At 43.8% G+C, this 25,846-nt stretch overlaps 1 protein-coding gene across 3 annotated transcripts in view; it reads left to right on the top strand.

The window, feature by feature from the left end:
- Positions 1–439: 439 nt before the first annotated feature.
- Positions 440–25,846, top strand: part of TSC1 (TSC complex subunit 1) — a 47,117-nt gene continuing 21,710 nt past the window's right edge. For 2 of the 3 annotated variants that reach the window (XM_052649433.1, XM_052649431.1), the window contains exons 1-7: positions 473–519; positions 9,128–9,190; positions 16,215–16,399; positions 20,487–20,590; positions 21,714–21,866; positions 24,013–24,157; positions 25,665–25,819. In XM_052649433.1, coding sequence (XP_052505393.1) covers positions 16,294–16,399; positions 20,487–20,590; positions 21,714–21,866; positions 24,013–24,157; positions 25,665–25,819 — 663 coding nt within the window. In that variant the 5' untranslated portion in view covers positions 473–519; positions 9,128–9,190; positions 16,215–16,293. Of the gene's footprint in view, positions 520–9,127; positions 9,191–16,214; positions 16,400–20,486; positions 20,591–21,713; positions 21,867–24,012; positions 24,158–25,664; positions 25,820–25,846 lie in introns of all 3 variants that reach the window. The other variant, XM_052649432.1, reaches the window with a different exon arrangement.

Raw genomic sequence — 25,846 nt, 5'->3', positions numbered from 1 at the left:
AGCCTCGGGAATGCAGGAGGCGCCCCAACCACACCCAGCGCGGCCAACTTGTTTACGCCTCTTGCACAGCCCCTCCCGCCCGGCCCGGGTCACGTGACCGCCTCCCCGCCCCTCGCTCTCTCGCGTGGCTCCTCCCCGCCGCGCCGGCTCTTCTTTTTGCCTCCTTCGGAGTCACAAGATCTCTCAGCAGCTCCCTTTCGGAATCCTTCCGCCCGTCCCCGCCTCCCCACCCCCCGTAACCCCCCTACCTTACAACTCCTCTTGGCTTTTTCTCGACCGGTTAGCACAACCAGTAATGAGCAGAACGGCCCCTTCTTTCCAAAGGGGCAGTCGGCCACGGTCAACAGTCCTCGGGTTCGAGGGCGAGGCGAGGTGCGGCAGGGGATTCTTTTTCGTGGCGGAGGCTGCAGCGGCAGTGGTCATTTCACGACGGGGGGGAGGTGCTGTACGTCCAAGATGGCGGCGCCCTGTAGGCTGGAGGAACTGTGAGGTAAACAGCTGAGGGGGAGGAGACGGTGGGTGAGTACGGGGGTGTCGCCCCTTCCTTTTCGCGGGGGTCTTCTCGGGGCGGTCCCGGCACCATGACCCCAGTCTGGGAAGCCCTGTGGGGCTGGGGCAAGGGGCTCACTTGATGGGGAAGGGACCCCGGGAAGGGGGGGTTTGGAGAGCTTTCCCCTCCCTCTTACTACTCGCTATCTCCGACGGGGCCTGACGGGTTTCTGGGGGAAGAGAGGCGGCCCCGGCCGGCCCGTGGCCCCTCCTCGGCGGCGGAGGGGACCGCTGCACCCCCTCGGGCCGCGGTGTCGAGGGCAGGGGGTGAGGTGGGCCGCTTAGCCAGCCCCTTGCTTGGTGGGGTGACAGGTTCCCGCGGGGTGCGGAGAGCCGAGGAGAGACCCTCCGCGGGAGAGGCAGGTCTGGATTGGGGGGTGGGGGCGGGTGCCAGGGCTTGATGAGAAGGGTCAGGGGGTGGGGGTGGGGGCGGGGAATGAACGGAGTCTGCCTGTGGGCATCGGGGACCTGCCCGGACTCGGTGTCTCCGCTGAAATTTGCAGGAGCGTGTGTGCCTCGCTCCAGCTGTGCTTCTAGGTGTTTAATTGATGGTGAAAGACAGTTACCTTCCAGCCGGCAGAGGTGATTCTTAAGAGACAGCTATTTGCAGAGCCACTCCTAGACGCTCATTCATTCATTTGAGGAACTTGAGGATGAAGAACCGGCAGTCAGAGAGCCCTTCGAGAATTAAAGCTGTTTCTTTGTGTTTCCTAGTACAGAGTTTTGCTTCTGGCGTTCTGGGTTTGGAGGGGTGGGGGTGGGGGCTTTGAAGGGGGCGCGGTCCTCCTGACACCAGCAGCTTGTTGACGGAGCGCGCACTGTGGAAGGGCTCCGCAGTCGTCACCTCCTTTAGCCCTCGCGACAAAGGGGAGAGGCAGCCACCAGGAATCCCTCCCATTTCTCAGATGAAGAAACTGAGGCCCAGAGAGATTAGGGTACCGTGCCCCGAGGTCACACCTCTAGGATTCTGTGAGCCGGGATTGGAACTGGAGTCTTGATTCCAAGACTGTGCTCCTGTCTTTGTGCTTAACATGATTCTCGTTTATCTGTTAATAGATCAGATCTGACTTGTCATTCTTTCTGATCAGGTGATTAATCAGTTGGCCAGGGTTTGCGCATAAGTGCCTGTGTGTGCGTGCTTAATTTTGAAGAGGGGCCCACTTGCTCACATACTTTAGCTTTTGTTTGGGATGGCAGTGTTGTGACTATAAACACGGTAGTCTAAATTAGGCTGGAAAGTATTTGATGTTTTCATAAAACCAATGCGTTTACTGCAGAAAGAAGCCATGCTAAAATCCTTGCCGGATTTTTTATAGAAAGCATAGAAATAGCACTTCACTTGACACAGCCTAAGCTGGTAAAAGTACTAAAATAGAATAATATTCTTATGAGATACTTGGATTTATAATTTGGGGATCAACTTGGAATCATCTGAATTTGCACTTGTTGACAAAACGGGGCTGTACATTTCGAGAAGCGTTATAAAACCCAACCTTGTGGGAGCCCTTGATTTACTGAGCAACCACCTGTGATGCTTAAGTTGAACATTCCCGAGTAAACCTGGAATATGCAAATGTGGAAACTGATTTAAGGTCGTATGGGGAAATGCAAACTTTAACGGTCGTGCATCAAGCAAATGAGGCGCCTCAGAAACAGTGAAACATCCTTTGCTATGGCCCTGGGGAGCTGCAGAATCTTCCTCTAACCACCGGGTGTAAACTTAAGGGGTGTTTATAGAAGATGTAAATGGGAAATATCCTCTTGCTAAAGTTAATATCTTAGGCCAAACACTCTTACATCAGGTGCATGAAAGGGTGAATGATGTAAGCTTTCTTTGCTTCATGCATTTCCTGGTGTCATAGACTTTGGTTTGTTCCTAAATTCCTAGTTAGACAGATTCCTAGGCAGCTACCTGCATTCTTACATGTTTTCCGTTAAATTGGAGTGTTTCAAATCCTGTGACTCAGTTGTACTCTGCCTGATTGGATTCTTAAGAGGGAAGACATCCCAGTCTGCGGGTGTAACATGATGCCTTCTGTTCTCATTTGTGAAGTGAAACTAAACAGTCTTGACGAGGACAGATCAAATATAGTCCTGTCTGTAGAATAATGAAATTGCTGGAAATGAGAAATCTCTTAACAGTAGTGTCTGTCAAACCTTCATGCACAGGTAGTTTGCATATGTCGCTGAGGACACCCTGGATATATATTTTGGAAGAAGTTATAGGTGATTCTGATGGCACCAGAGGTTGAGGACCAGTGGCTGAAGTTATCAGTTTGGCTATTTTTCTTTTAATTTATAATTCACTGCAGAGGCATTTCTTAAAATAGCTCCTAACCTCTGGTGTATATAGTGGTGGGTGAGTTTGGGGCTCTGAGGTACAGCTGACTTGATCTTACAGGTGTCTTCTTTTAAAGTTCGTTAAGGTGCAGGCACCATTCTTTTCTGGGTTCTAGGGCCTTGGTGGACTAAAATTAACATTTCCTGGAATTAATTAGATATTCTTGACTGCAGATGAGCCACATACAGCAATACATCAACCATTTCAAGCTTTTCTAAAAGTCACATAGATTTCAAGTCCTTTGGGGGTCAGGTTAAACATTCTGTGTTGATCGAATCAGGTGTTAAATGGCTTTATAATAACTAAGCAAACCAGCGACTTTTAGCTTGACCTGTTGAGTTTTTATCCTTTCCTATCACATTTTAGAAAAATATATTCCTTGTCAGTGCCTCGTATTATAAATCTCTCTTTGAGAGATTAGTTTTATTGGTATTGGTTTTATCAATTAAGTAGCTGCAAGCATGAAAGAAAAGTGTACTCAATAGCATTTAAACCTCTACCTTTAGCTTTTTGCTTTAAAAATAAATATTTATAATTGGCATATACTTAAACACTAAATTTTTTCCTCTCAGTGTTTCGTATAGTTTGTATATGAAAAAAAAAAAACTTTTTTTCCATTGGTCTGAGAAAGATTTCAGCCCATTTAAATCGGTCTAAAATTACCATCAACAATTTTAGATTTTTCCTTTTCTGCTTTGCCTTTTTAAAAAAATTATTTTTTTTATTGAAGGATAATTGCTTTACAGAATTTTGTTGTTTTCTGTCTAACATGAATCAGCCATAGGTGTACATATATCTGCTTTGCTTTTTAAGCCTGTAGTTCCTAAACATTAGTAATTTGATGTCTAGTGTCTATTTTTGGGAGGGGGGAGAATTAAAAAAAAACAAATAAAAAATTTTCGTGTATATAAAACATGTATAATCCCAGGACCTTGCTTATTTCTTCTTTCTTCTCTTGTGTAGTACTTTTTTTCTATACAGGGAAGTAGCAAAAGATAATAACACTTTTAAAGGTTGAATGAATTCAGGTTATCATCTAATGAGTAAAGTGCCTTAAAAACCTGGTTTTGATACAAAACAAGACATGGTAGTTACTGGCCTAGAATTCATAGGTCACCTTCTAAAGGGAAGATGATGGCAGTAGAGCCCATGAAGTATCTGAGTGACAAGGGATAGTTTTACTCTCCTGTCGGTGATGGAGGGCACACTGGGTCGCGGTGAGAAAGAACAGATGTCGTGACCTTGCTGTCTGCAGTGGTTAAGACCTGTGCTGCTCTGAGTACAGAGCACACAAGCGCAGCAAGAAACATGAAATGTATCCATTTTAAACTACAGAATGACTTCATCAGTGTTTCAAATATGTTAGTAAATGTTGACTTCTAAGCCTTATGTACCTAGCAGTACATTTTGTGTAGTAGTAATATTGTTATAATAAAGTTTGTATTTATTGGCACAATGCCAAACAGTGTGCTAAAGTTTTTGACATTTGTGATCCTGTTAACTCTTCTCGAAACCTTTCAGGGACATGAGAGGGAGATGAGAAATTGGAGGTTTCAGTAACTTATTCAGTGAGTTGAGCTAGGATTTGAACCCTGTTGGTTGACTCCAGAACCCACACATTTAATCTTTCACTTGATAAATGGTCTGAACTGCTGAGCTCATAAACTAGTTGAAAGGTCAGTGGTTCTTAAGATTTTGGGGGCCTCAGTTCCCCTCTGAGAGTTTGTGGGAAGCTGTGGACCAAATACCCTTTTCTGTCCCATCAGCTCCAACAAAATTCACACAGATAAGAAAGTTTGAATAGGAACTTATAGACCCAGCCTGAAGGCCGGTTGATCATTCCAAATAGTTTACTGCTCTTAAAAATGGACTCGGGCTTTCAGAAACAAAAGCAACCCACAGATAGGAAAGGCCTAAGTCTTTTAAAGATGGACTATGTACTGCTTGTACTATAAATTATTTTGTTAAAACTTTTATATTGAAAGGTTCTTTACAGTTCACTGGGAAATCAACCTTAGGTGTCACATTAAAAGAAGTTAAAAGTGGAGAACTCAGGTGTGTAACTTGCTAAATTCTTGTCAGGCTTAGGATTCAGTCCCTGTGTACCTTTATCACCTGGCAGAATTCCACTGGGCTTTTTCCCAAGGTTTATCCACTATCTTTTTTTTCCTTTTGAACCTCAAAAGTGTGTGTGTGTGTATATATATATATATATATATATATATTTAATATTTCTTGCCTTCCCCCTCCTTCCTAGACTAGTGGTTCAGAATCACCTGGAAGACCCCACTTCCAGATTCAGAAGTCTCAGACCAGGCTTAAAGCCCTAAGTGATGGGTGTTGCTAGTGTGAGGACCACCTTTGAGACCCACAGGTGTTAGTCCTAGACTATCAAAGCTTGTGCCTTTATTTCCTAGGAGTTTTCTATTTTAGTCCTTGAACTTGAAACCTCAAGAAAACTTACAGTTTGCTCAGATTTATTTTAAGAGAAGCTCTGTATTTTGAAACGTGACACTTGGTTTATTTTTTTGGTAAATAATTTTGTTCATGCTAATAGAAAGTTAAAACATAAGAAACATAGTTTATAGATGAAGTGGTGGTTGCTGTTGTTTTAGTCACTGACTCAAGACCAACTGTTTGGAACCCCATGGACTGTAGCCTGCCGGGCTCCTTCTGTCCATGGGATTCTCCAGGCAAGAATACTGGAGTGGGTTGCCATTTCCTTCTCCAGGGGATCTTCCTGACTCAGGAATTGAACCTGCTTCTCCTACATTGTAGGCAGATTCTTTACCCCTGAGCCACCAGGGAAGTGCCTTATATTATAGAAAACGTACACCTAACCAAAATCAGTGTCTCTCCCTGCAGACAAGATGCTAGAGGATCCACCTATGAAATAGGTTATACACTCCAGCAGATTGTCCTTTCGGGTCCCTGATGGCTGACATTCTGAATGGAGAACCTGGAGCTCCTCCTCTGTTTATACAACCTGGAGAGGGACCACACTGCTGAGACCATTTAAATCACACATGACCATACATGTTGCCAGGTTTTGCTCTCAGCTGTTTCACTTTCACACACTTGAGTGATATTTCCTTCTCTGTAGAAGTAGGAAGAGGAATTGGAGCTCATATCTTACCTTTTTTAGATGCATTTGTGCTGAAGACAACTTTATTCACTTGGTAGAATATTCCTGTAAGAAATCACCTGAGCGGTACGGAGCCAGAGCCAGGCCTGACTGTGTAAAGTATATTATTGCCATTTTATTACTGTCTGTTATCGGTGTAATGTTGCTCTTATCTTTGTGCTGTGCTTGATAATGACATAGTCCATCTCTGCCTCAGCCTGTGTCTGAATTGTCTTTGAACTTTCTTAGATAAAAACCTCAGTATAGAAAACAAGTTACAGTGAAAAGACGACTGCCTACCTTTATTATACCTGTAGTTGTTTTTACATCATAGACAAGTTGTACAAGATTATCTTAGGCGAAGTGATACATAGTTACATATTTTATGTGGGGTTTGTGGTTCTGAAGAGTCCCAGGGGTGAGAAGGCCACACACAACACTTGATTTTCCAAAAGTCCGAATATTCGGCTGATCTTTTCAGATAAAATGCTTTCTGAAGGCATTTGGGTGCCTGCCGCGAGTGTTTCATGAAGGTGCACACAACTCAGCGCTCTCAGCTTGTAATGCAGATATGCTGGGGCAGAGATGCATGAAACAGTCACCCTGCTGGTGACACCTCCACATGACTGGGCTAGCTGGAGTCCGTGTGTGGCCCCGTCTATAGAGGCCATCCCTCTGCAAACACCTAAAGAATGAAATGAAGGTGAAATGTGAAAACAAATTGGCCTGTGCTCCTTCTGCTTAATCTCAAAACACTGAAGCACAGAGCCTCATCTTCCTGGAACCCACCCTTTATTTTTATTCAGAGAGACTTCTTAATTGCCCTTGTAGAAGGGCATTCACCATGTTGCTTCCAGGTGAGAATACCACTTTGGGGTCAGACATCAAAGAGGAAGGGTCTAGGTCTGAGGGGATGTTTCCTTTTTAATTTGGCTTCTGAAGGTAAGAACATTGCATTGGCCCTGTACGCCATGACAGGTGTTTCCATCCGAACCCCTCAGGGGGACACATTTTTGAGGAGGGTCTTCTCCATTCCTCACTTCTAAGCAGGAAGTTCACAGGTCACATGATTTTCCCTAGTAGTACCTCCATGGGGCAGGATTTAAATATAAGTGAACAAGTAAACACTTCAAATATAAATAATGGCAGGTAGCCCTTGACTCGCCAACACTTATTACCATTACCATCTTTTAGCATGGTGGTAAAGACGTTAAGTGTTAATGTCGAGCATTGGACAAAAACCGTTCTGACTTTCTATGCCAATTTCTTTATCTGTGACGGTGATCCTGGCTGGACAGGCTACGAGATCGCATCTGGTATTACATCCTAATTTTACCCTTGCCTTAGATGTTCCTTTTCAGGTAAAACATCCAACTGCGATTAATTGCAAGAGGAGTCTGCATGACTCACTGGACTCACAGCTGATTCTAACATTCTCAAGATTAGAGGCTCCACGGTTTTAACTGCAGCCCTTCTGGTGGAGTGACTGTGGCTGGGCAAGCATTCCCTGTCTGAATGGTTTGCTTGGCCTGCTCGGAAAGCCAGCCTCTGCCTAGCTCTGCACACACACTTGGAGTATGCTGCTGAGGGCTGCTGGTATTAAATGCCTAGAATGTGTTCCACAAGGAAAGATAATTACCCCATCATCTGAGCATGAAGTTTCAACTGAGAGAGAGCTGCCCGACACACTAGTTCAGCTTTGGCCAGGATCATATATTGAAGGGCTTGCTTCTAGGCTCTTCCATGTTGACTGTAACTAGGTCTATGTTGTATATGAGGTTCAGCTGCCATGTCTACATCCCATCCTGGAATGGCTACCAAAGAAGCTGGTGAACTTTTTGTTGACCCACACAGAGTATATTTGCCCATTGGGTACTGGATGATAAATAGGCCCTGGGTGTCTACCAGTGGACCCAACAGGTGGTCCCAGTCCCCATGGAGCTCACAGTCTAATCAGGCTGTACCTAAATGTAGTTTCAAGGATCCACATTTTAAGAAGCAAACTGGAATGTATATATATTCATGTTAAACATGGATATTTAATATAATTTAGAAAGGGGAGCAGGAGAAGAAAATAGAAAAATGCTAGCTGTTCTCAAATATGTTTGTCATGCAGAGGGATTAGGTTAAGGTGGTGCTGTTTTGAAGGCCGAGTTCAGCTTTGTACATTTATTTAAGAAATGTTCTGACTCCTAGTCATTCTGTCAACAAGTCCCAGACTCTGTGGCAGCTGCAGGAGATACAGCGCTGAAGAAGCCCCATCTTTCCTTGCTGGACTCCTGTGCTGTTGATGGGGACATGCTCAGTAACTCATTGCACTTATTTAATTGGGTCGTGGTCAGTGACACCGAGAAACACAGGCTACAGGGAGCACATGCTGGGCCTCGCCTGGTCAGGGCGTGAGTGGAGGAAAGTGAAGGCTTCTCTGAGGAAGTGCCTGTTCAAGCAGAGAATTTGAGGGTGAAGACTGAGCTCGGGAGCGGGCAGAGGGCGGGTCTCGGGGGCAGAGGGACAGCTCGTACCTGGTCCTGAAGTGGGGAGCACATAGGTCAGCTGAGAGAAGGTGAGGCTAGTGGGGCAGGGGCAGGGGGCTTATGGGGGACCAGGACGTGCTTCATGACTGGCGCTGTTCTTACTCGTGGAGCACATCGGGTAGTTACTCTGCCCCACGCAGCCTTAGGAGGCAGGCGCCGCGGCTCTTCTCTCCGTATAGATGACAGGATTTAAGGTTAGACGTTAGAGACGTGCAGTCACCCAACCAGAGTTGCATGGCTGCTCAGTGGCGGGGCCTGGGTTTTTCTACTCCGAGCTCTAATTCTAGAGCCTGTCCTGCCCACGCATTTACTGCCCACTCATTTATGGCTCTAATAAAGACAGTTAGCAAAAGGCAGACTTTACAAGTTCAGCGCAATAGAAAGAATTTTCCCGCAGCCAGCTGTTCGGAAATGTAGATGGGGAGAGGCCCGTGCACCATTCCAGTGGAAACCAGATGGCCACCTGTCAGGGATGGGGTGGAGCGGGAAGCCAGTGAACCCCAACACCCCTCTGATGGCGTCTGGGATCTCACTGCAGCATGAGATGGTGATTTACAGATATGTGTTTTTTCTCTCCAGTGACCATGAAAGACACCAGGTTGACAGCACAGAAAACTAAAGTACCAATTGTCCCCAGAACAGGTAAGGTGTAAACTCAGTGCAGCGGCTGTGGGGACGGGAGGGGAGAATCATTTATCTTGTCTGTGGTTGCACTGGTGCAAAGAGGTTTCTTTGCATTCAGGATGTAACGTTGATGATTTTAGCTATTTGCAAGTAACTGGACCTTCTGTGCCGTGAAGTAATTAGTCAAATTATCGGTAATTTATTAACGGCTTATTCAGTGCCAGGCATGGTGTTAAGTGCATCCTATGGTTATTTGTTTTCCTCTTCACAGCCATACTTTTGGTATGTCTTCATTTTGCAGATAAGGAATTGGGCTCTGAAATGTTACGTAAAGCAAGTACCCCAGCTTTACCTGCAACTCAAATCAGTTCTGTCTAACAGCAAAAATTGGTTTTAACTACTAAATAAAATTGAATCCTGAGTGTGTTGAGCAAGCCATTTAACTAGCACAGAGGTTCTCAACCCTGGCTGTGCCTTAAAAACCCACATGGGTCTGTAAAAACAAACCAGATGTCCTGTCTGGACCCTGCCCCTTAACCTGCTCTGGAGTGAGGCCTGGGCTTCAGGATTTCATAGCCTCTCCAGGTTATTCTAGTGTACGAACTAGGCTGAGGACCCCTGAGCTAATGAGTTAGCATTTACATCTTAACATGGCTTTATCTACTACTTGTCTTAATCAGTTTTCTGGGGATGAGATGTATGCTACTGTGCTTTTGAAGAGCTGGAGGATTCCTAGAATCCTAGAATATATCCTTCCTAAATACAGGGATCTAGCATGTCTGTGGCTAGGAGTGTGGCCTGAGTGGTCCCTGAGCAGGATGTTGAGTTTGGAGGCAGGAGTGCGCAGTGCAGCAGCTTTCTGTCTGCAGGAACGGCATAAGGAAGATGGGAAGGCGTTCTGTCCGCCGTCTTTGTGCACTGATGGGACTCGGCTGGTGCCTCCCTGGTTGCCCTTTGCTGTATTGTCACTGTCTGCCTCATCTTGCCTCATAAAAGTTACGAAATAAGGTGAGGATTTTTGCCTTAAAGCTTGCTGTCTGTTCACAAACAGGGTCTTAATACAGATTGTAGACTCACAAGAAGGTGGAAGAAGCATTGTTCCCTCACGAGTACGGAAGACTTCCTTGAGTTTGACTTCTCATTAAAAAAAAATTTTTTTTTTTAAATTTTTATTTATTTATTTATTTTTGGCTGTACTGAGTCTTCATTGCTAGACAGGCTTTCTCTAGTTGTGGTGAGTGAGGACGTCTCATTGTGGCGGCTTCTCTTGTTGGGGAGCATAGACTAGAGGGCATGGGCTTCAGTAGTTATGGCTCATGGGTTCAGTTGCCCTGCGGCATGTGGGATCTTCTAGACCAGGGGTCAAACCTGGGTCCCCTGCACTGGCAGGTGGATTCTTAGCCTTGGGCTGGTGGTCCAAGCAAGTCCCATTTTCAAGCGTTTTATGGGTACGTCACCCTGTCCGTTGTTGGTTGGCCACTAAATATGTGTTTGAACCCAGTGTCAGATGGTCCTGTTCATATCCTCGAGGCCCAAGCTGAATGTCACACATCAGAAATCTCAGATTGTATTAAATATTTTTCAATATTGCACTTGTTTTATATTACAGTAGTCATATTGTTAAAGTTTGAAATTTTAAAGTAGGAAAAGTACTTGGTCAGCACCGTCAGCTGCTGGACTGCCCCCGTGTTAGCAGGTGTGTGATACTAGAAAGATGTTCCCCTTCAGCTGCCACTTTTAGCCCCATCACTAACCTTTGTGGACAAAGCAGAACGGAATTCAGGAGAGTTTCTGGTAAATTATGTTTTAGAAGGAACCTGTACCTGGGATTCATAGCTTGGTAAAGCCTCGAGGATCCTTCATCTTAAAGCCACCTTAACAGTTATTGACAACCTATGTCAGTCATCTTGAAAAGCTTTTTGTTTAAATTTTTAGCCCCCACAGACCCAAAATACAAGACAAAAACTACAAGAAATTGTCTTTCTATAACAGTTTTATAAAATCTGTTTTGAAATTTTTGATTAGTGAGTATAAAATGTGTTTGAGTATTTCATTTTTTTCTTAACATTGTTTTTTTCATATTCTTTATGTTTGACTTGAAGATGATTTATTGTGGATATTGTTGACTGTGGTTTGTTTTTTTTTTTTCATGTTTTAAAATTTAGATAACAAGCTGGCATTTTATTTTTAATTCACCTTCACAAGACATGTGGTGTTCCCAAATCTGACTTTTTCTTGAAAGACTGCAAATTAGGATTACAAATTAAATGAAGTTATTAAATGATTATTTTTTATAATAAATGTAAAACAATTATATAAAGGTTAGAATTAAAATATACTTTAATTTCTTTTGTGTAGCCAAGTATTGTTAAAAGTTTTATAAACATTTGGCTCAAAGAATAATTAATGTTATTTGTAAAGCTATCTAGTGAACCTACCTTCTTGATACTCATTAATACATTTAACTGTTTGAAAGTCCTTAATTGTTTTCGAACATAAAAATCACATTAACTGAGGCTTTTATTTTTAATAATAATAAATGAATAAATATTGTATTGATGGAATTTCAACTTATAAAACACAAAGCCTAGATGTTGCATCTAGAATGTTTTCTCTTTGTTCCGATATTAACAGTAATCCTAAATGCATGCCTGTCCACATTACAGACATTGTGTGGATTACATATGATGGTAACATTAACATATCCTTGCTGGTCACATGTACACAGTCCCAGAAATGCTGCTAAATGCTGCTAAAGTGGCCGATGGACCGTTCAACTTTCAGTCCTACAGACCAAGGCCACAGCCAGATTTGGGCCAAAAATAGAAACTAAAACCGAACTTCGGTAAATCCCTGTTTTCCATGCTTGTTGAGACCATGCTGAGTGTTTTGTTCGATCAAATCTGGCTACCAGTGTAGAGGTTAAGTTCGGTTTATTCGGAAGTAGTGGCGTGGAAGCCCAGTGTTGCTTTAGATTAGGCGGTCGGGCAGGCCTCTCCAAGATGGTGACATTTTGAGCAGAGACTTGAAACCAATAGCAACACGAGGATCTGGGAGAAAAGCCCCCCAAGGACAGAGGCAACAGCAAGTGCAGCGGCCTGCGCAGGGCGCTGTGTCCCTGAGCCTTCGGAACCCGAGACTAGAGCAGGACGGCAGGGTGCGGCGAAGCAGGCCGCCCGGTCAGGTGCGCCTGGCAGCCACAGCGGAGCCGACTCTCGTGAGCTCCATGGGGAGCCGCTGGATGATTTCACATGGGAGCAGTGGGGTCTGATTTCCCTGTTTCAGAGTGTCTTGGTGGTGGTGTAGGGGAGAGGAGTGTTGGAGACTGCTGGACCCTCGTTCTTTCAAGGGGACACGATGGGGGCTTGGACTGGGATGAAACGGAAGGGGTAGTCGGTGGGCTTGCTGGAGGATTAGATGTGAGCATTAGAGTGGCGGAAGAGTCAAGGATGTCACCTAGGTGTCGGCTGTAGACTGATGGTTGTGCCTATTACTGAGGTCCAGGAGACTGGCAGAGGGACAGGTTTTGGGGTAGGGAGTGGGTGTTGAAAGTCATGACTCCCTAATATAAACAGCATCATTGATGGCACTGTACTGTGCTGTGTGGCCCCCAATGGTAGTCTTAAACTAAACAAAATGTTGCTCTGGTGGGTAGGATACAGAACTGTATGAACTCAGATACTGAACTCTCGGCTTTTCCCATCTCCTGTTTGCTATGCTTGGTTACTTCCAAAATGGAAGCAAGACTTTCACGGCGAAAGCAGATGCCTGATGAGCTGTGGTGCTAACCTCTCAGTGACTTTTCCCTTGTCTGCTCTAGGCTGTAAAGTGTGTTTAACATGTGCAACTCACCCACTCCCACCACATCCAGCTGGAGCTGGTCCCTTCCCTCCCTTGTGTACTCACTGAACCTTGTCCATTTCCTGCTCATATATGTCTAGTTCTTCATGGCACACGCCAAGTCTTTCTTCCCTACTTAGCACCCTGCGCTTAACCAAGTATTTGAATAAGTTTAAAAAAGAGAGAGATTCTGGTCTTGGAACTAATTCCAAAGGCTTATGATTGAACTCCCGAGAGGGCTTTTTAGAATGTCAAAAATCCTTGAACTTGAGGCACTTAAATGAAAAATCCCACAAAAAACCCATGATTTATATTTTTCCTGGGGATAAGAAAAATATGATTGAAAGGTAGAATTTTAGAACTGAGGAGACAAGCAACAAAAGGTTGTTGCCAAAAAAATGTACAAGTATATTTTAGACTAAAACATTATTTTTGCTTTCTGTAAAGCACTTGAAAAGAGTAGCCTCCAGAAACCAGACTTTATACCTAAATTACAGCCTGAAAAAAAGTGAGGTGGTCCGTGTCGGTCAGCCCTGAGTACCGCCAAGTTGACTGGATGGGCGCCATCTTTGTCTAGTTGCTCTGCTCCGGGCTGCCTGCGTTTGCAGGAGCAGCTCTGACACGACTGTCTTCTGAGCGCACGGAAGACAGACTCAGGAGCCTCACTAGCCTGAGACAAGGCAAGTATCCGCTTTACTGGCACAAAACCGAACTTAGGGGCAAAACACCTCTAAGAATCATTTGTGAGTTACCCGAAGTAGAAATGAATGTGAGGATCAGCTAGATAAATGTGCTGTTAAAGTCATTTTGAAAGTGGTGACCCAAAGATTTTCACCAGTATTCGTAATGGTGATATGTGAGTACCACTCAGTGAGTGAGTGAGTGTGCCAGGCAGGCACTGTGCTTAACTGTGTGATATAGGTTATCTCATTTAATCCTTTCGATGAACAATAAACTCTGACAGGTTGGTATTGTCTTCGCTTGTGAGTTTAATATAATCCAACTTACAATAAGGTGAAATTTGTTTCTATTTTCAGCTTTCACCTTTTACAGTGAAACCTTACCGATTATGGTCTCACGTTTCTGAGTCCTTTGAAATGACTTCCTTTATGATTTACCTGTTGGATTTATACTTATGTAAATATAAATTTGTATTATATTCTTATTATATAGCGTGTTTTCTGTATCGAGATTTGCTGTCAAAAATTCATTTATATGTTTTAATTGATCTTTCTGGCTAATGAATTTCCGATTCACCAAAAGAAAAATCACTGAATATCACCAGGTTGTAATTAAACGAGCACGGATAATAATAAGTTAATACTCACCAGTTTCAGGGGGTCATTGCTACTTCAAATTTGGCATTCTAGAAGGAGGAGCTTAACTCTTCATTAGCAGTTTTTCCTTTGTGTGGTGTTTCTCAAATGGGGCTTATTTACCCTTAAAAGAATTATTCTGGAGTGCTTATTAAAATGAAGATTCCTGAGTCCACAATTCAGTTCCAAAATGGGCCCAGAAAGTTAGATCTCAGGTGATTTTAATACATACTGAAGCCTGAGAACTGTTCCTTTTTTAAGTATGTATCTTTTTTTATGTGTTAATATTTAATTGGCTGCACTGGGTCTTAGTTGCAGCATGCAGGATCTTTAGTTGTGGCATGTGGTGTCTGGTTCCCTGACCAGTGATTAAACCTGGGCCCCCTGCACTAGGAGCACAGAGTCTCAGTCACTGGACCGCCAGTTCCAGAACGTTACTCTAGCTTGCTCAAAGACCAGCAAATACAAATTAAGAGTATATTTTAATGTGGCTGCAGGTGACATATACAGTTGTTGGTCTGAGAGCTGAGCCATCTAAGTTCTGCTTTACTGTGGGACCTTGGCAGAATTGTTTATCCTTTTTGAATATCCATACTCTGATTTGTAAAATAAAGATAATATCTGCCTGCCTCACAGTCACTGTGATGATCACAACCACGAGTTAGTTTAATGTTATGTTTATGGACTTAGGGCTTTGAGTGAAGTACATTTGGGGTCAAATTTCAGTTCTCCCCGGTTTTGCCTCCTGATAGCTTTGTGGAGAAGGCAATGGCAACCCACTCCAGTACTCTTGCCTGGAAAATGCCATGGACGGAGGAGCCTGGTAGGCTGCAGTCTATGGGGTCACTAAGAGTTGGATACGACTGAGTGTCTTCACTTTCACTTTTTACTTTCATGCATTGGAGAAGGAAATAGCAACCCACTCCAGTGTTCTTGCCTGGAGAATCCCAGGGACCCGGGGAGCCTGGTGGACTGCTGTCTATGGGGTTGCACAGAGTCGGACACGACTGAAGTGACTTAGCAGCAGCAGCAGCTTTGTGACACTAAGCAAATAGCTTGATCTCTGTTCCTCTCCCTGTAAAACGGGGGATAAAAGAACCAATCATACTGTAGTTATATATGGAGTATATTTGATGATATTTGTGAAGGGTTTGCAGTGCCTGTCTAAGAAATAGTAGCTGTTTATACAAATACAGGTTTAAAAACCATAGTGGGGAGAAATGAATGGTTTTAAGTGTGTCTAGTGACTCGTGGAGAGTGAGCTGCTTTTTTATATAAAGTGACTGCTCCACTGCTATGAAGGACTGCGTATTTGAAGGTGCAGGTTTTGCCCTGATGCCCCTGTTCATTCATACCCACTTCGCTGTAACCAGCAGCATTGCAGTGTGGGATCGGTGTCTGGAATGAGGGGCATAAACTGAAAACAGAGGAACCATCCCGGGTTGAAATCAGGTTTCGAACTCATACACTTGTGACCTAACCGGCCATACTGTCTTCCAGACACTGATGGGGTTATCAAGAAGATAGCATTCTTTCAGTTCTTCTGAAAATGGTTCATCTACTCTTTGGACCAGTGATTTGAAGCCTAAACCCAAGGTAGAATCAGCAGTAATTAATAAAACTAATAAAACTTCAATTTAGTGCTGTCACTAAGTTGCTGGGATGATTCCAACTGGGTTTTGTTTTTTTTTAAATAGGTTTCTCTCTGTTGCATTGCCTAGAACTCCTCTCCATAAATTTGTCAAGAACACCGTTACTTACACACCTCAGCTTCTTTTTATCAACAGTGTTCGGACAAACACTGCTTGGAAAACACGCTCAGATCGTCTGGCAAGTAGGTTTTTGTGGGGGGGACAAAATTATCACATTTCTCTTCTGTTTTTTAGTCTGGTCGTGTCACCAGTGAAGAACCTTCAAAGTCTTTAATGTGCGTCCTGAAGCAGCAGAGCACATTCGTGTCAGACAATGGCCCAGCAAGCCAATGTTGGGGAGCTCCTCTCCATGCTGGACTCCCCGCTGCTGAGTGTGCGTGGCGACGGAACAGCCGTCTTTAAAGAGAATCTCAGTTCTGGTAAGCCAGACCCTACCCTGGTTAGCCGCTTCATCTTCTAAAGAGAGTCTTTAAAACCACCAGGAGAAAGCGTACATGGCTGATTCATTCTGTAGGTGTGTTAAGCTTTTGGTTACGGAACTATTTATTCACAGGCTGTGCACGTGCTCCGTCGCTTAGTTGTATCCAGCTCTTTGTAACCCCATGGACTGTAGCCTGCCAGAACTCCTCTGTCCATGGAGTTTCCCAGGCAAGAATACTGGAGTGGGTTGCCATTTGCTACTCCAGGGGATCTTCCTGACCCAGGGATCGAACTCGCGTCTCCTGCATTGGAAGGCAGATTTTTACCATAGAGCCACCTGGGAATCCCTTCACATAAACTCACAAACACAGAAGTAAGAATCCCATAAGGAACCTTGCTTGCCCAGTCTCTACTGTTTCAGTGAACCTCCCTGACTTCCCCCCGCGTAGGTATTTTAAAACAAATCCCAGATACATCATGTCATCTGTCAATCATATGCCATTTTTAATATGAAACATGCTTGCGTGCATGCTCAGTTGTGTCTGACTCTGCAACCCCTGGACTGTAGCCCACCAGGCTTTTCTGTCCATGGAATTTTTCTAGACAGGAATACTGGAGTGGGTTATCATTTCTTTCTCCGGGGGATCTTCCTGGCCCAGGGATTGAACCTGCATCTCCTGTGTCTCCTGCGTTGGCAGGCAGACTCTTTACCACTGAGCCACCTAGAACTTCTTTTTAATCATAGAAATATAAGTTTAAACAGTACCCTTTTTTCGCTTACCAGATTGGCAGAAATCAAATATTGGTCATATAAATGGGTGTTGTTAGCAGGAGAATGAATACATGGCAGTTTACCCCTTTTGGAATATCTGTCATTAATTAAAAGCACATGCCATTTGGTCCGCTTATAAGAATCCATATTTCATTCACTTGAATGAAATGTAACAAAAACTTGGAAAAACCAAAGTATCCTTCAGTAGGTGGCTGACTGAATTAACAGTAGAGCCGTGAGGATAGCGAGGAGCTTGGTACAGAGAAGGAAGCAGGTCGTCGGTGCTATCGTGGAAGGTGTCATGACAGCAGGAAGAAGGGAGACCCTTCCACCACACCGTGTTGAGTGGAAAAGACACGTGTGTGCACAAACTGTGGCTGTGTGGATGTGGGGGCTGTGTGTGGGCGCTGCTGCCAGGATGAAAAGTTTTGAAAGGACATGAACCAAAGCCAAGAGTGTTTGTCTCTGCAGTGGCTTGTGAGGCCAGTGGTGAGGAAAGCTGTCACTTGTGTGTTATTCCCTTTCATATAATCTGAGTTGTTAACAATAGGCATGAATTATTTTTGTCACTGCTGCTGCTGTTGCTTTTTTTATGATCCAGTGGATATTGGCAATTTGATCTTTGGTTCCTCTGCCTTTTCTAAATCCAGCTTGAACATCTGGGAGTTCTCGGTTCAGGTACTGTTGAAGCTTGGCTTGGAGAATATTGAGCATTACTAATGTGTGCTGGTGCTGCTAAGTTGCTTCAGTCATGGCTGACTCTATGCGACCCCATAGACGGCAGCCCACCAGGCTCCCCTGTCCCTGGGATTGTCCAGGCAAGAACACTGGAGTGGGTTGCCATTTCCTTCTCCAATGCATGAAAGTGAAAGTGAAGTCGCTCAGTTGTGTCCAACTCTTAGCAACCCCATAGACTGCAGCCTAGCAGGCTCCTCCATCCATGGGATTCTCCAGGCAAGAGTACTGGAGCTGGATGCCATTGCCTTCTCCGTACTAACATGTGAGATGTGTGCAATTGTGTGGTAGTTCCATCATTCTTTGGCATTCCCTTTCTTTGGGATTGGAAGGAAAACTGACCTTTTCCAGTCCTGTGGCCACTGCTGAGTTTTCCAAATTTCCTGGCATATTGAGTGCAGCACTTTCACAGCATCATTGTTTAGGATTTGAAATAGCTCAGCTGGAGTTCTGTCACCTCCACTAGCTTCGTTTGTATTGATGCTTCCTAAGGCCCACTTGACTTCACATTCCAGGATATCTGGTTCTAAGTAAGTGATGACACCATCGTGGTTATCGGGGTCATTAAGATCTTTTCTGTATAGTTCTTCTGTGTATTCTTGCCACCTCTTCTTAATATCTTCTGCTTCTGTTAGGTCCATACTGTTTCTGTCCTTTATTGTGCCCATCTTTGCATGAAATGTTCCCTTGGTATCTCTGGTTTTCTTGAAGAGATCTCTAGTCTTTCCCATTCTATTGTTTTCCTCTATTTCTTTGCATTGATCACTGAAGAAGGCTTTCTTATCCCTCCTTGTTATTCTTTGGAACTCTGCATTCAAATGGGTATATCTTTCCTTTTCTCCTTTGCCTTTCGCTTCTCTTCTTTTCATAGCTATTTGTAAGGCCTCCTCAGACAACCATTTTGCCTTTTTTGCATTTCTTCTTCTTGAAGTTCGTTCTCATCACTGCCTCCTGTACAGTGTTACGAACCTCCGTCCATGATTCTTCAGGCACTCTATCAGATCAAATCCCTTGAATCTATTTGTCATTTCCACTGTATAATCATAAGGGATTTGATTTAGGTCATACCTGAATGGTCTAGTGGTTTTCCCCACGTTCTTCCATTGAAGTCTGAATTTTGCAGTAAGGAGTTCATGATCTGAGCCACAGTCAGCTCCCAGTCTTGTTTTTGTGCACTGTACAGAGCTTCTTCATCTTTGCCTGCAAAGAGTATAATCAATCTGATTTTGGTATTGGCCACCTGGTGACGTCCATGTGTAGAGTTGTCTCTCGTGTTGTTGGAAGAGGGTGTTTGCTGTGACCAGTTTTTTCTCTTGTCAAAACTCTGTTCGCCTTTGCCCCGCTTCATTTTGTACTCCAATGCCAAACGTGCCTGTTACTCCAGGTATCTCTTGACTTCCTGCTTTTGCGTTCCAGTCCCCTATCACGAAAAGGAAATCTTTTTTTGGTGTTAGTTCTAGAAAGTCTTGTAGGTCTTCATAGAACTGTCCAACTTCAGCTTTGGCATTAGTGGTTGGGACGTAGACTTGAATTATTGTGATGTTGAGTAGTTTACCTTGGAAACGAACAGAGATCATTTTGTCATTTTTGAAACTGCATCCAAATACTGCATTTTGGACTCTCTTGTTGACTATGATGGTTACCCCATTTCTTCTAAGGGATTCTTGCCCGCAGTAGTAGATATAATGGTCATTTGAATTAAATTCACCCATTCCGATCCATTTTAGTTCACTGATTCCCATCACTTCATGGCAGATAGGTGGGGAAACATTGGAAACAATGACAGACTTTATTTTCTTGGGCTCCAAAATCACTGCAAATGGTGACTGCAGCCATGAAATTAAAAGACCCTTTCTCTTTGGAAGAAAAGCTATGACAAACCTACACAGCATATTGAAAAGCAGAGACATTACTTTACCAGCAAAGGTCCGTCTAGTTAAAGCTATGATTTTTCCAGTCATGTATGGGTGTGAGAGTTGGACCATAAAGAAAGCTGAGCACTGAAGAATTGATGCTTTTGAACTGTGGTGCTGGAGGAGACTCTTGAGAGTCCCTTGGACTTCAGGATGATTAAACTAGTCAATCCTAAAGAAAATCAGTCCTGAATATTCATTGGAAGGACTGATGCTGAAGCTGAGATTCAATACTTTGGCCATTTAATGTGAAGAATTGGAAAAGACCTTGATGCTGGGAAAAATGGAAGGCAGGAGGAGAAGGGGACGACAGAGGATGAGATGGTTGGATGGCATCACCAGCTCAATGGACATGAGTTTGAGCAAGCTCAGGGTGTGGGTGATGGACAGGGAAGCCTGGCATGCTGCAGTCTATGGGGTCGCAATGAGTCAGACACGACTGAGCAACTGAAATGGACTATGGCTACTTAGGCATATAAACTTGATATTATCCTGTTGTTAAACCTAAATTCATTTTAGAAAACAGAAATACAACATTTCGTGTAACTTTGGGTTGTGTACAAAGAACCATTCTCTGAATTTTGTTACTGGCAACTATTAATACTTGAGGTAGGTTTAGAATGTTAGAGGAAATAACTATTATAAATAGTCCTTTTCTTTCTTTAGACCGTGGTCCGATGCTTGTGAACACCTTGGTGGATTATTACCTGGAAACCAACTCTCAGCCTGTATTGCACATCCTGACTACCTTGCAAGAGCCCCATGATAAGGTACCTGCTGAATAGTAGAGATCTGATTCACTTTTTCCGAGGGCCGTGACTGCGTCTGTGTAGCCCCAATACCTGGTGTGTTTATAGCTTACTGCTTCCACTTCCGTGTGCCACTGATGACGCTGCTCCCAGATTGTAACTACACATACAAATAGTCGTCAGGACTTTTGTTTCCGGAAAAGGTTTCGAAATACAACATATTTCAGAGGCCTTCAAAGATCTTGCTCTCAGAAGAAATCCTGTCATCCTAAGCTATAATTGTATAGTGACGATGATCCATAAGGTACCCATCTTTAAACACGTGCTCTGAGAAGGGTTTTAATCCTAGTTTTAGACTTTTAATCCATATGGCAAATGCTGTAAATGTGAGTACCTCATGGGGCTAATTGCCTAGTGCTCTTTCCAAGCACCAGGCACTTGGAAGGCTCCTTTATGTTTTGTTTTTGCTTTTATTTTTGTTGATGGTAAATAGGTAACAAAGCCTTGCAATTGCACATTTTGATTTGTCTTGAGTTTATGTGTACTGGTGATTTACTTAACTGGGATTTGAAGGCCTTGCCATTGTCTGCCTTTTACAGTACATCTTGGGTGGTTTTTTTGTTTGTGTTTTTTCCCCACTCCGGGCTGAATTTTAACTTCTACTGCTACCTGAGTTATATCTGGGGCCAAACCATGGAAGCAAGGCCCTGGTAGCAATAAGTAGCTGCTTCCAGTAGGATCCCCTGAAGTTTCAGCAGCTTCCACTTATTCGAGGCTTATTAGAACAGAGGTTATTCTAAGAAGTGGCCTATTTGTATTTCAGAAAGATACAGAGGAGTCTCCTTCCTGCTTACAGACCTGTATTGTGGGGACTCTTTTTCAGGAGTTGCAGACTGGCTGCCCTCTCTCAGGACTCATGCAACACAACAGTGTGTTTGTTTGCATGGCCTTAAAAAACCTTGAGTTTGATCTCTTTACCTGCATGACCCTTTTTTACATCCAAGTGACGACTCGAGAGACTGGAGTTGGTCACTGCTGCCTCGCCTCGTGTGCACTTCATGCATTCACATGAGTGTTTCCCTGGGGTCCCTTGACTTTCCTCAGCTTTATTGAGATCGTTTCTCTTGTTCTTGTGCATGTTCAGCACCTCTTGGACAAAATGAATGAATATGTGGGCAAGGCCGCCTCTCGGTTATCCACCCTCTTGCTACTGGGCCACGTCGTGAGGCTGCAGCCGTCATGGAAACATAAGCTCTCTCAAGCACCTCTTTTGCCTTCTCTACTAAAATGTCTCAAGGTACGATGTTTGTAAGGATTTGCACGAAATAGCTTCATCATATAATTTCTGAAATTCTGAGGACCTTAAAACAAGCCAGCTAGATTTTAACTTTGAGAGTTTAAAGACTTCTAGGCATTTGGTTCTTCTTGTAACATGGTTCAGACTTGGTGCTTAGGAAACTCTCAGTGCATCACTGTGTCTAGTGCAGTTAGGTGTGGTCCAAGCAAATATGGTCACTTTTCGATCAGATTGGTTCAACATATGCTATCCCAGCCCTCTTTGATTTCATCATTGTCTAGCCTTTTGTCAGTTAGAAATGTACTGGTTTGTCTTGGGGGAATCCCTGTTTCTGCATTCTCTTTTGGCTAATAGCAAAATGGCTAAGACTTTTAATTATTTAGGAGCAGGTTCTGGTTGCAGCTGTAATGAGGTTTGTTTGGTAGAAGCCCTTACCAGACTGTGTTCTGCTTTTTTTGCACTCAGCTTAGTGCACTTTTCTACAGAGTCAAAACCTGAGTGGGACCTTATGGTTTCAGTTTTGACCATGGCTTACTGAAATACTTAGGGCGTTTGTTTAACCTGTTTTAGTTCCTGGGCTTGTTTCCTACCTGTAAACTAGGGAAATGTGGGTGATGTGAGCTGCCCGCACCTCCCAGACATGAGGGTGCCCAGTAGCATTTGTTCCAGGATGGCCAGCCTTTGAAGGCATGTGACACAGCACCGTGTGAGTTGATTTCTGTCTGTGCCAGCGAAGGGCAGCTGTTTATCCTCCCTAGAGGTGGGTCTCAGGGAGTCACGGTGGTAGGGCGTCATAAAGATGTGCATTTAATGTTAAGGAAAAGCAGGAGCCATTTCAACAGCTTCATTTTTTTAAATGAATGGATTGATGAGAATATAATCTGATTTTGAGGCACACTGTTTAGTTCAGATTGAAGAATACTTAACCTTTTCCAAAAGAATAAGCCTTGAAAATTACTTACAAACTGTTAACCCAAACTTTCAGTTAGGATGTTTTGTTAGTGTTTTTGGTTTTTTTTTTAGTCAGAATTCATTACAGATTCTTGATTCTCCTGTCAGTATTCTTTGTTTTTCCTATTAGATATCTGCCATAACAGATGGCTTGGTGCTTGATATAAAAACTAAATCTATTTAAAACTTTATTTCCAGGTACTTTCCCTGGTGGTCCAGTGGCTGGGACTCCATGCTCCCAGTGTGGGGGTCCCAGGTCCAGACCCTGGTTGGGGGACTAGATCCCACATGCCACACTAAGAGTTCTCATGCCACAGCTGAAAACCCTGCATGCCGCAGCTCAAGACCTCATATGCTGCAATTGAGACTGGGCGTTACCAAATAAATAAATTCATATTTATTAAAAAAAAAAAAACTTTATTTCCAGACTCATAGGTTCCTTTTTTATGAGGAATAATGAATGTTCTAACCTGCATGGTAGTCTTTTGTTTAATGTCTTGTTTCTTCAGTCTGAATCCCAGTTACTTGGCAGACATTCATAATTTAATTATGGGTCAGGTGAGCCGCTATAGCTAGTCTAAGTTGATTTATTATTCATCGGTTATTAAGTTCAGTTAGTCTAAATTTATATGACTTTTTAGACGTGGTCAGAGGTCCCTGTATCTTTTTTATTTGCTGGTCTCTAAATACTGCTGTGAGGTGAGCCATTAAGAAGATTTGTTAGTGCCATACTAATTTCTTATTAAGTTATACTTCTGTTATGATTCTTTAGAAACAGAGAATAACTTGTTCATGTATATGGGTCTTTTTACCTGACTTTTAAGAGTAAGTACTGCATAATTTGGCTGAATGAACAAGAATAGCAACATTTCTTTGTTCTGTTCAAAAGCAACTAGTGCGTCCCGCCAAGGGCTATTTACAGTGCATCCGAAGTATCTGGGTTTGGGATTTTCTAAGCCACATTTAAGCCCTGTCCTGGAAGAGTTTGGTGCCTAAGTATGGTCCCCACAGACTCAGCTTGGTTGAGCTGGTCCTCAGTGGCTTGTGGTTGAGTCCGTTTCAGTGTTGTGCCGCCAGCATCCTAAGGGGTAGGATGAGTCTATGCCTGTGTTCTAACTTGAGAACCTCTAAGTGTGCTGATCTAATGCTGCACACCTGAGAGGTGTCTCTTCTCGCTTGACCTTCCCTCCTCCAGATGGACACCGACGTCATTGTCCTCACAACAGGAGTCTTAGTGTTGATAACCATGCTCCCAATGATTCCACAGTCGGGGAAACAGCACCTTCACGATTTCTTTGATATTTTTGGCCGTCTTTCGTCATGGTGCCTGAAGAAACCAGGTAAAGATCTCCTCCTATTCCCGTCATGCCGCACCAGATGAGTGCTTTTGTGAATGATGAACAGGTCGTGTGCTGGAAGAGGAGGACATGTAGAATCCTGTCGCTGAAATGGTTGTCACCAGCCAGGTGAGGGAATACCTCAGCTATTTTCCACCAGGGGCACAAATAAGAAGCAAGACAGGGACTTCCCTGGTGGTCCAATGGCTAAGACTCCAAGCTTCCAATGTCAGGGGTGTGGGTTCAATCCCTGGTCATGAAACTTAGATCTCATATGCCAAGAAATTTAAAAAAAAAAAAAGAAAAAAAAGCATGACTGTGGAGATACTGTCCTTATTTTGTTGGCTTAAGAGGATTAGTTGTCAGAGAAACTGAGTGGTGGGTACAGCTTCCTGATTGTCAATAAACTGAAAAACAGCTTACATCTGTGTTGCAGCATATGGGACTACGCTTGTGGGGCACGTTTGTCCTCCTCTTGGTCTGTAGTGACAGAGCATAAGCTTCTGGTTCAGAGAACTCGTCCGTTGTACGTGCGGAAGGAGGAGAGAGAACCTGGCTGGCCCTGATTAGTGTTCCAGGTTTCAGTACAGGGGGATTTAGTTTCTACATCAACAGGTAGCACAGCTCTATCAGAATGACTCAGAAGCTGTAAACATGTGAACTTTGGGATCTTTTGGTCCTGCCAGCATGAAATGTTCACATCAAAAGAATGAAATGTGTAAGCCCTGAGAAATGGAACACTGTGGCTTCTTGTACTGGATTAAGTAACAAGCCCGAGGCCTGTATGATGCCAACTTGTCTAGTAGGCTCTTCTTGCTTGAGGAGAAAGGAGTGGCCTGCTCTTTGTTTTAGAGCAGCTTTATGTATACCATTGGGATTTTCCATAGGGTCTGGATAAGGCTAGATGAGTTAAATTTTCTGTTTCTCCCTCTCTTAGCTCTTTAAGCTGATTTCAGATAGTCGCTTTTCACTCTGTAGTTACGAATCTGCATAGCTAAGACTATGAACTGATTTTAAAAGGCTCTCACATGTTCATTCCACAAATATATGAATGCCTGTTATGCAGCAAGCCCAGTGAGAGCTCTCAGGGCACAAGGTGAGTGAGTTGGTGCTCTTCTTGAGGTGTGTGCTGAATCGGGCTGTGGAGACGCACAATGACGGCTTGCAGGGGGTATTCTTGTAAAGGTGCTTAAGTATTACAGTTCTAGGGTCCTTGTTAAGGGGTGCCTAGAGAGGAGGGCAGGGATTAGATCAGTGCAAGCCTCTGTGGGTTACTCCAAGTAGACGGGAGTTCATCCAGAGGCCATGGGAGTCACCCACGGATTTCAGACAGTGGTGTCTGGTGTGTTCAGATTTGGGTTTTAGAAAACTGTTCTTTACTTACTGTCTTTGGAGTGAGGCGGGAGCACACATACGCAGAAAGTCCTATTGGCAGCCTGTGTGTGTGTCTGTCTGGCACACACGTGTCCCGTGTCCAACTAGGAGCCCCCTCAATGGATTTCTTTTTTAGGCCACGTGACAGAAGTCTATCTCGTCCACCTCCATGCCAGCGTTTACGCTCTCTTCCATCGCCTGTATGGGATGTACCCTTGCAACTTTGTCTCCTTTCTGCGTTCTCACTACAGTATGAAGGAAAACCTGGAGACTTTTGAAGAAGTGGTCAAGGTAAATGAACACTCATTTGTTTGCCAT

The sequence above is a fragment of the Budorcas taxicolor genome, chromosome 11 (assembly GCF_023091745.1).
Source record: "Budorcas taxicolor isolate Tak-1 chromosome 11, Takin1.1, whole genome shotgun sequence".
In the NCBI taxonomy this organism is placed as follows: Eukaryota; Metazoa; Chordata; class Mammalia; order Artiodactyla; family Bovidae; genus Budorcas; species Budorcas taxicolor.
Note: the sequence above shows the minus strand (reverse complement) of the source record. Positions and strands in the feature narration are given on the sequence as shown.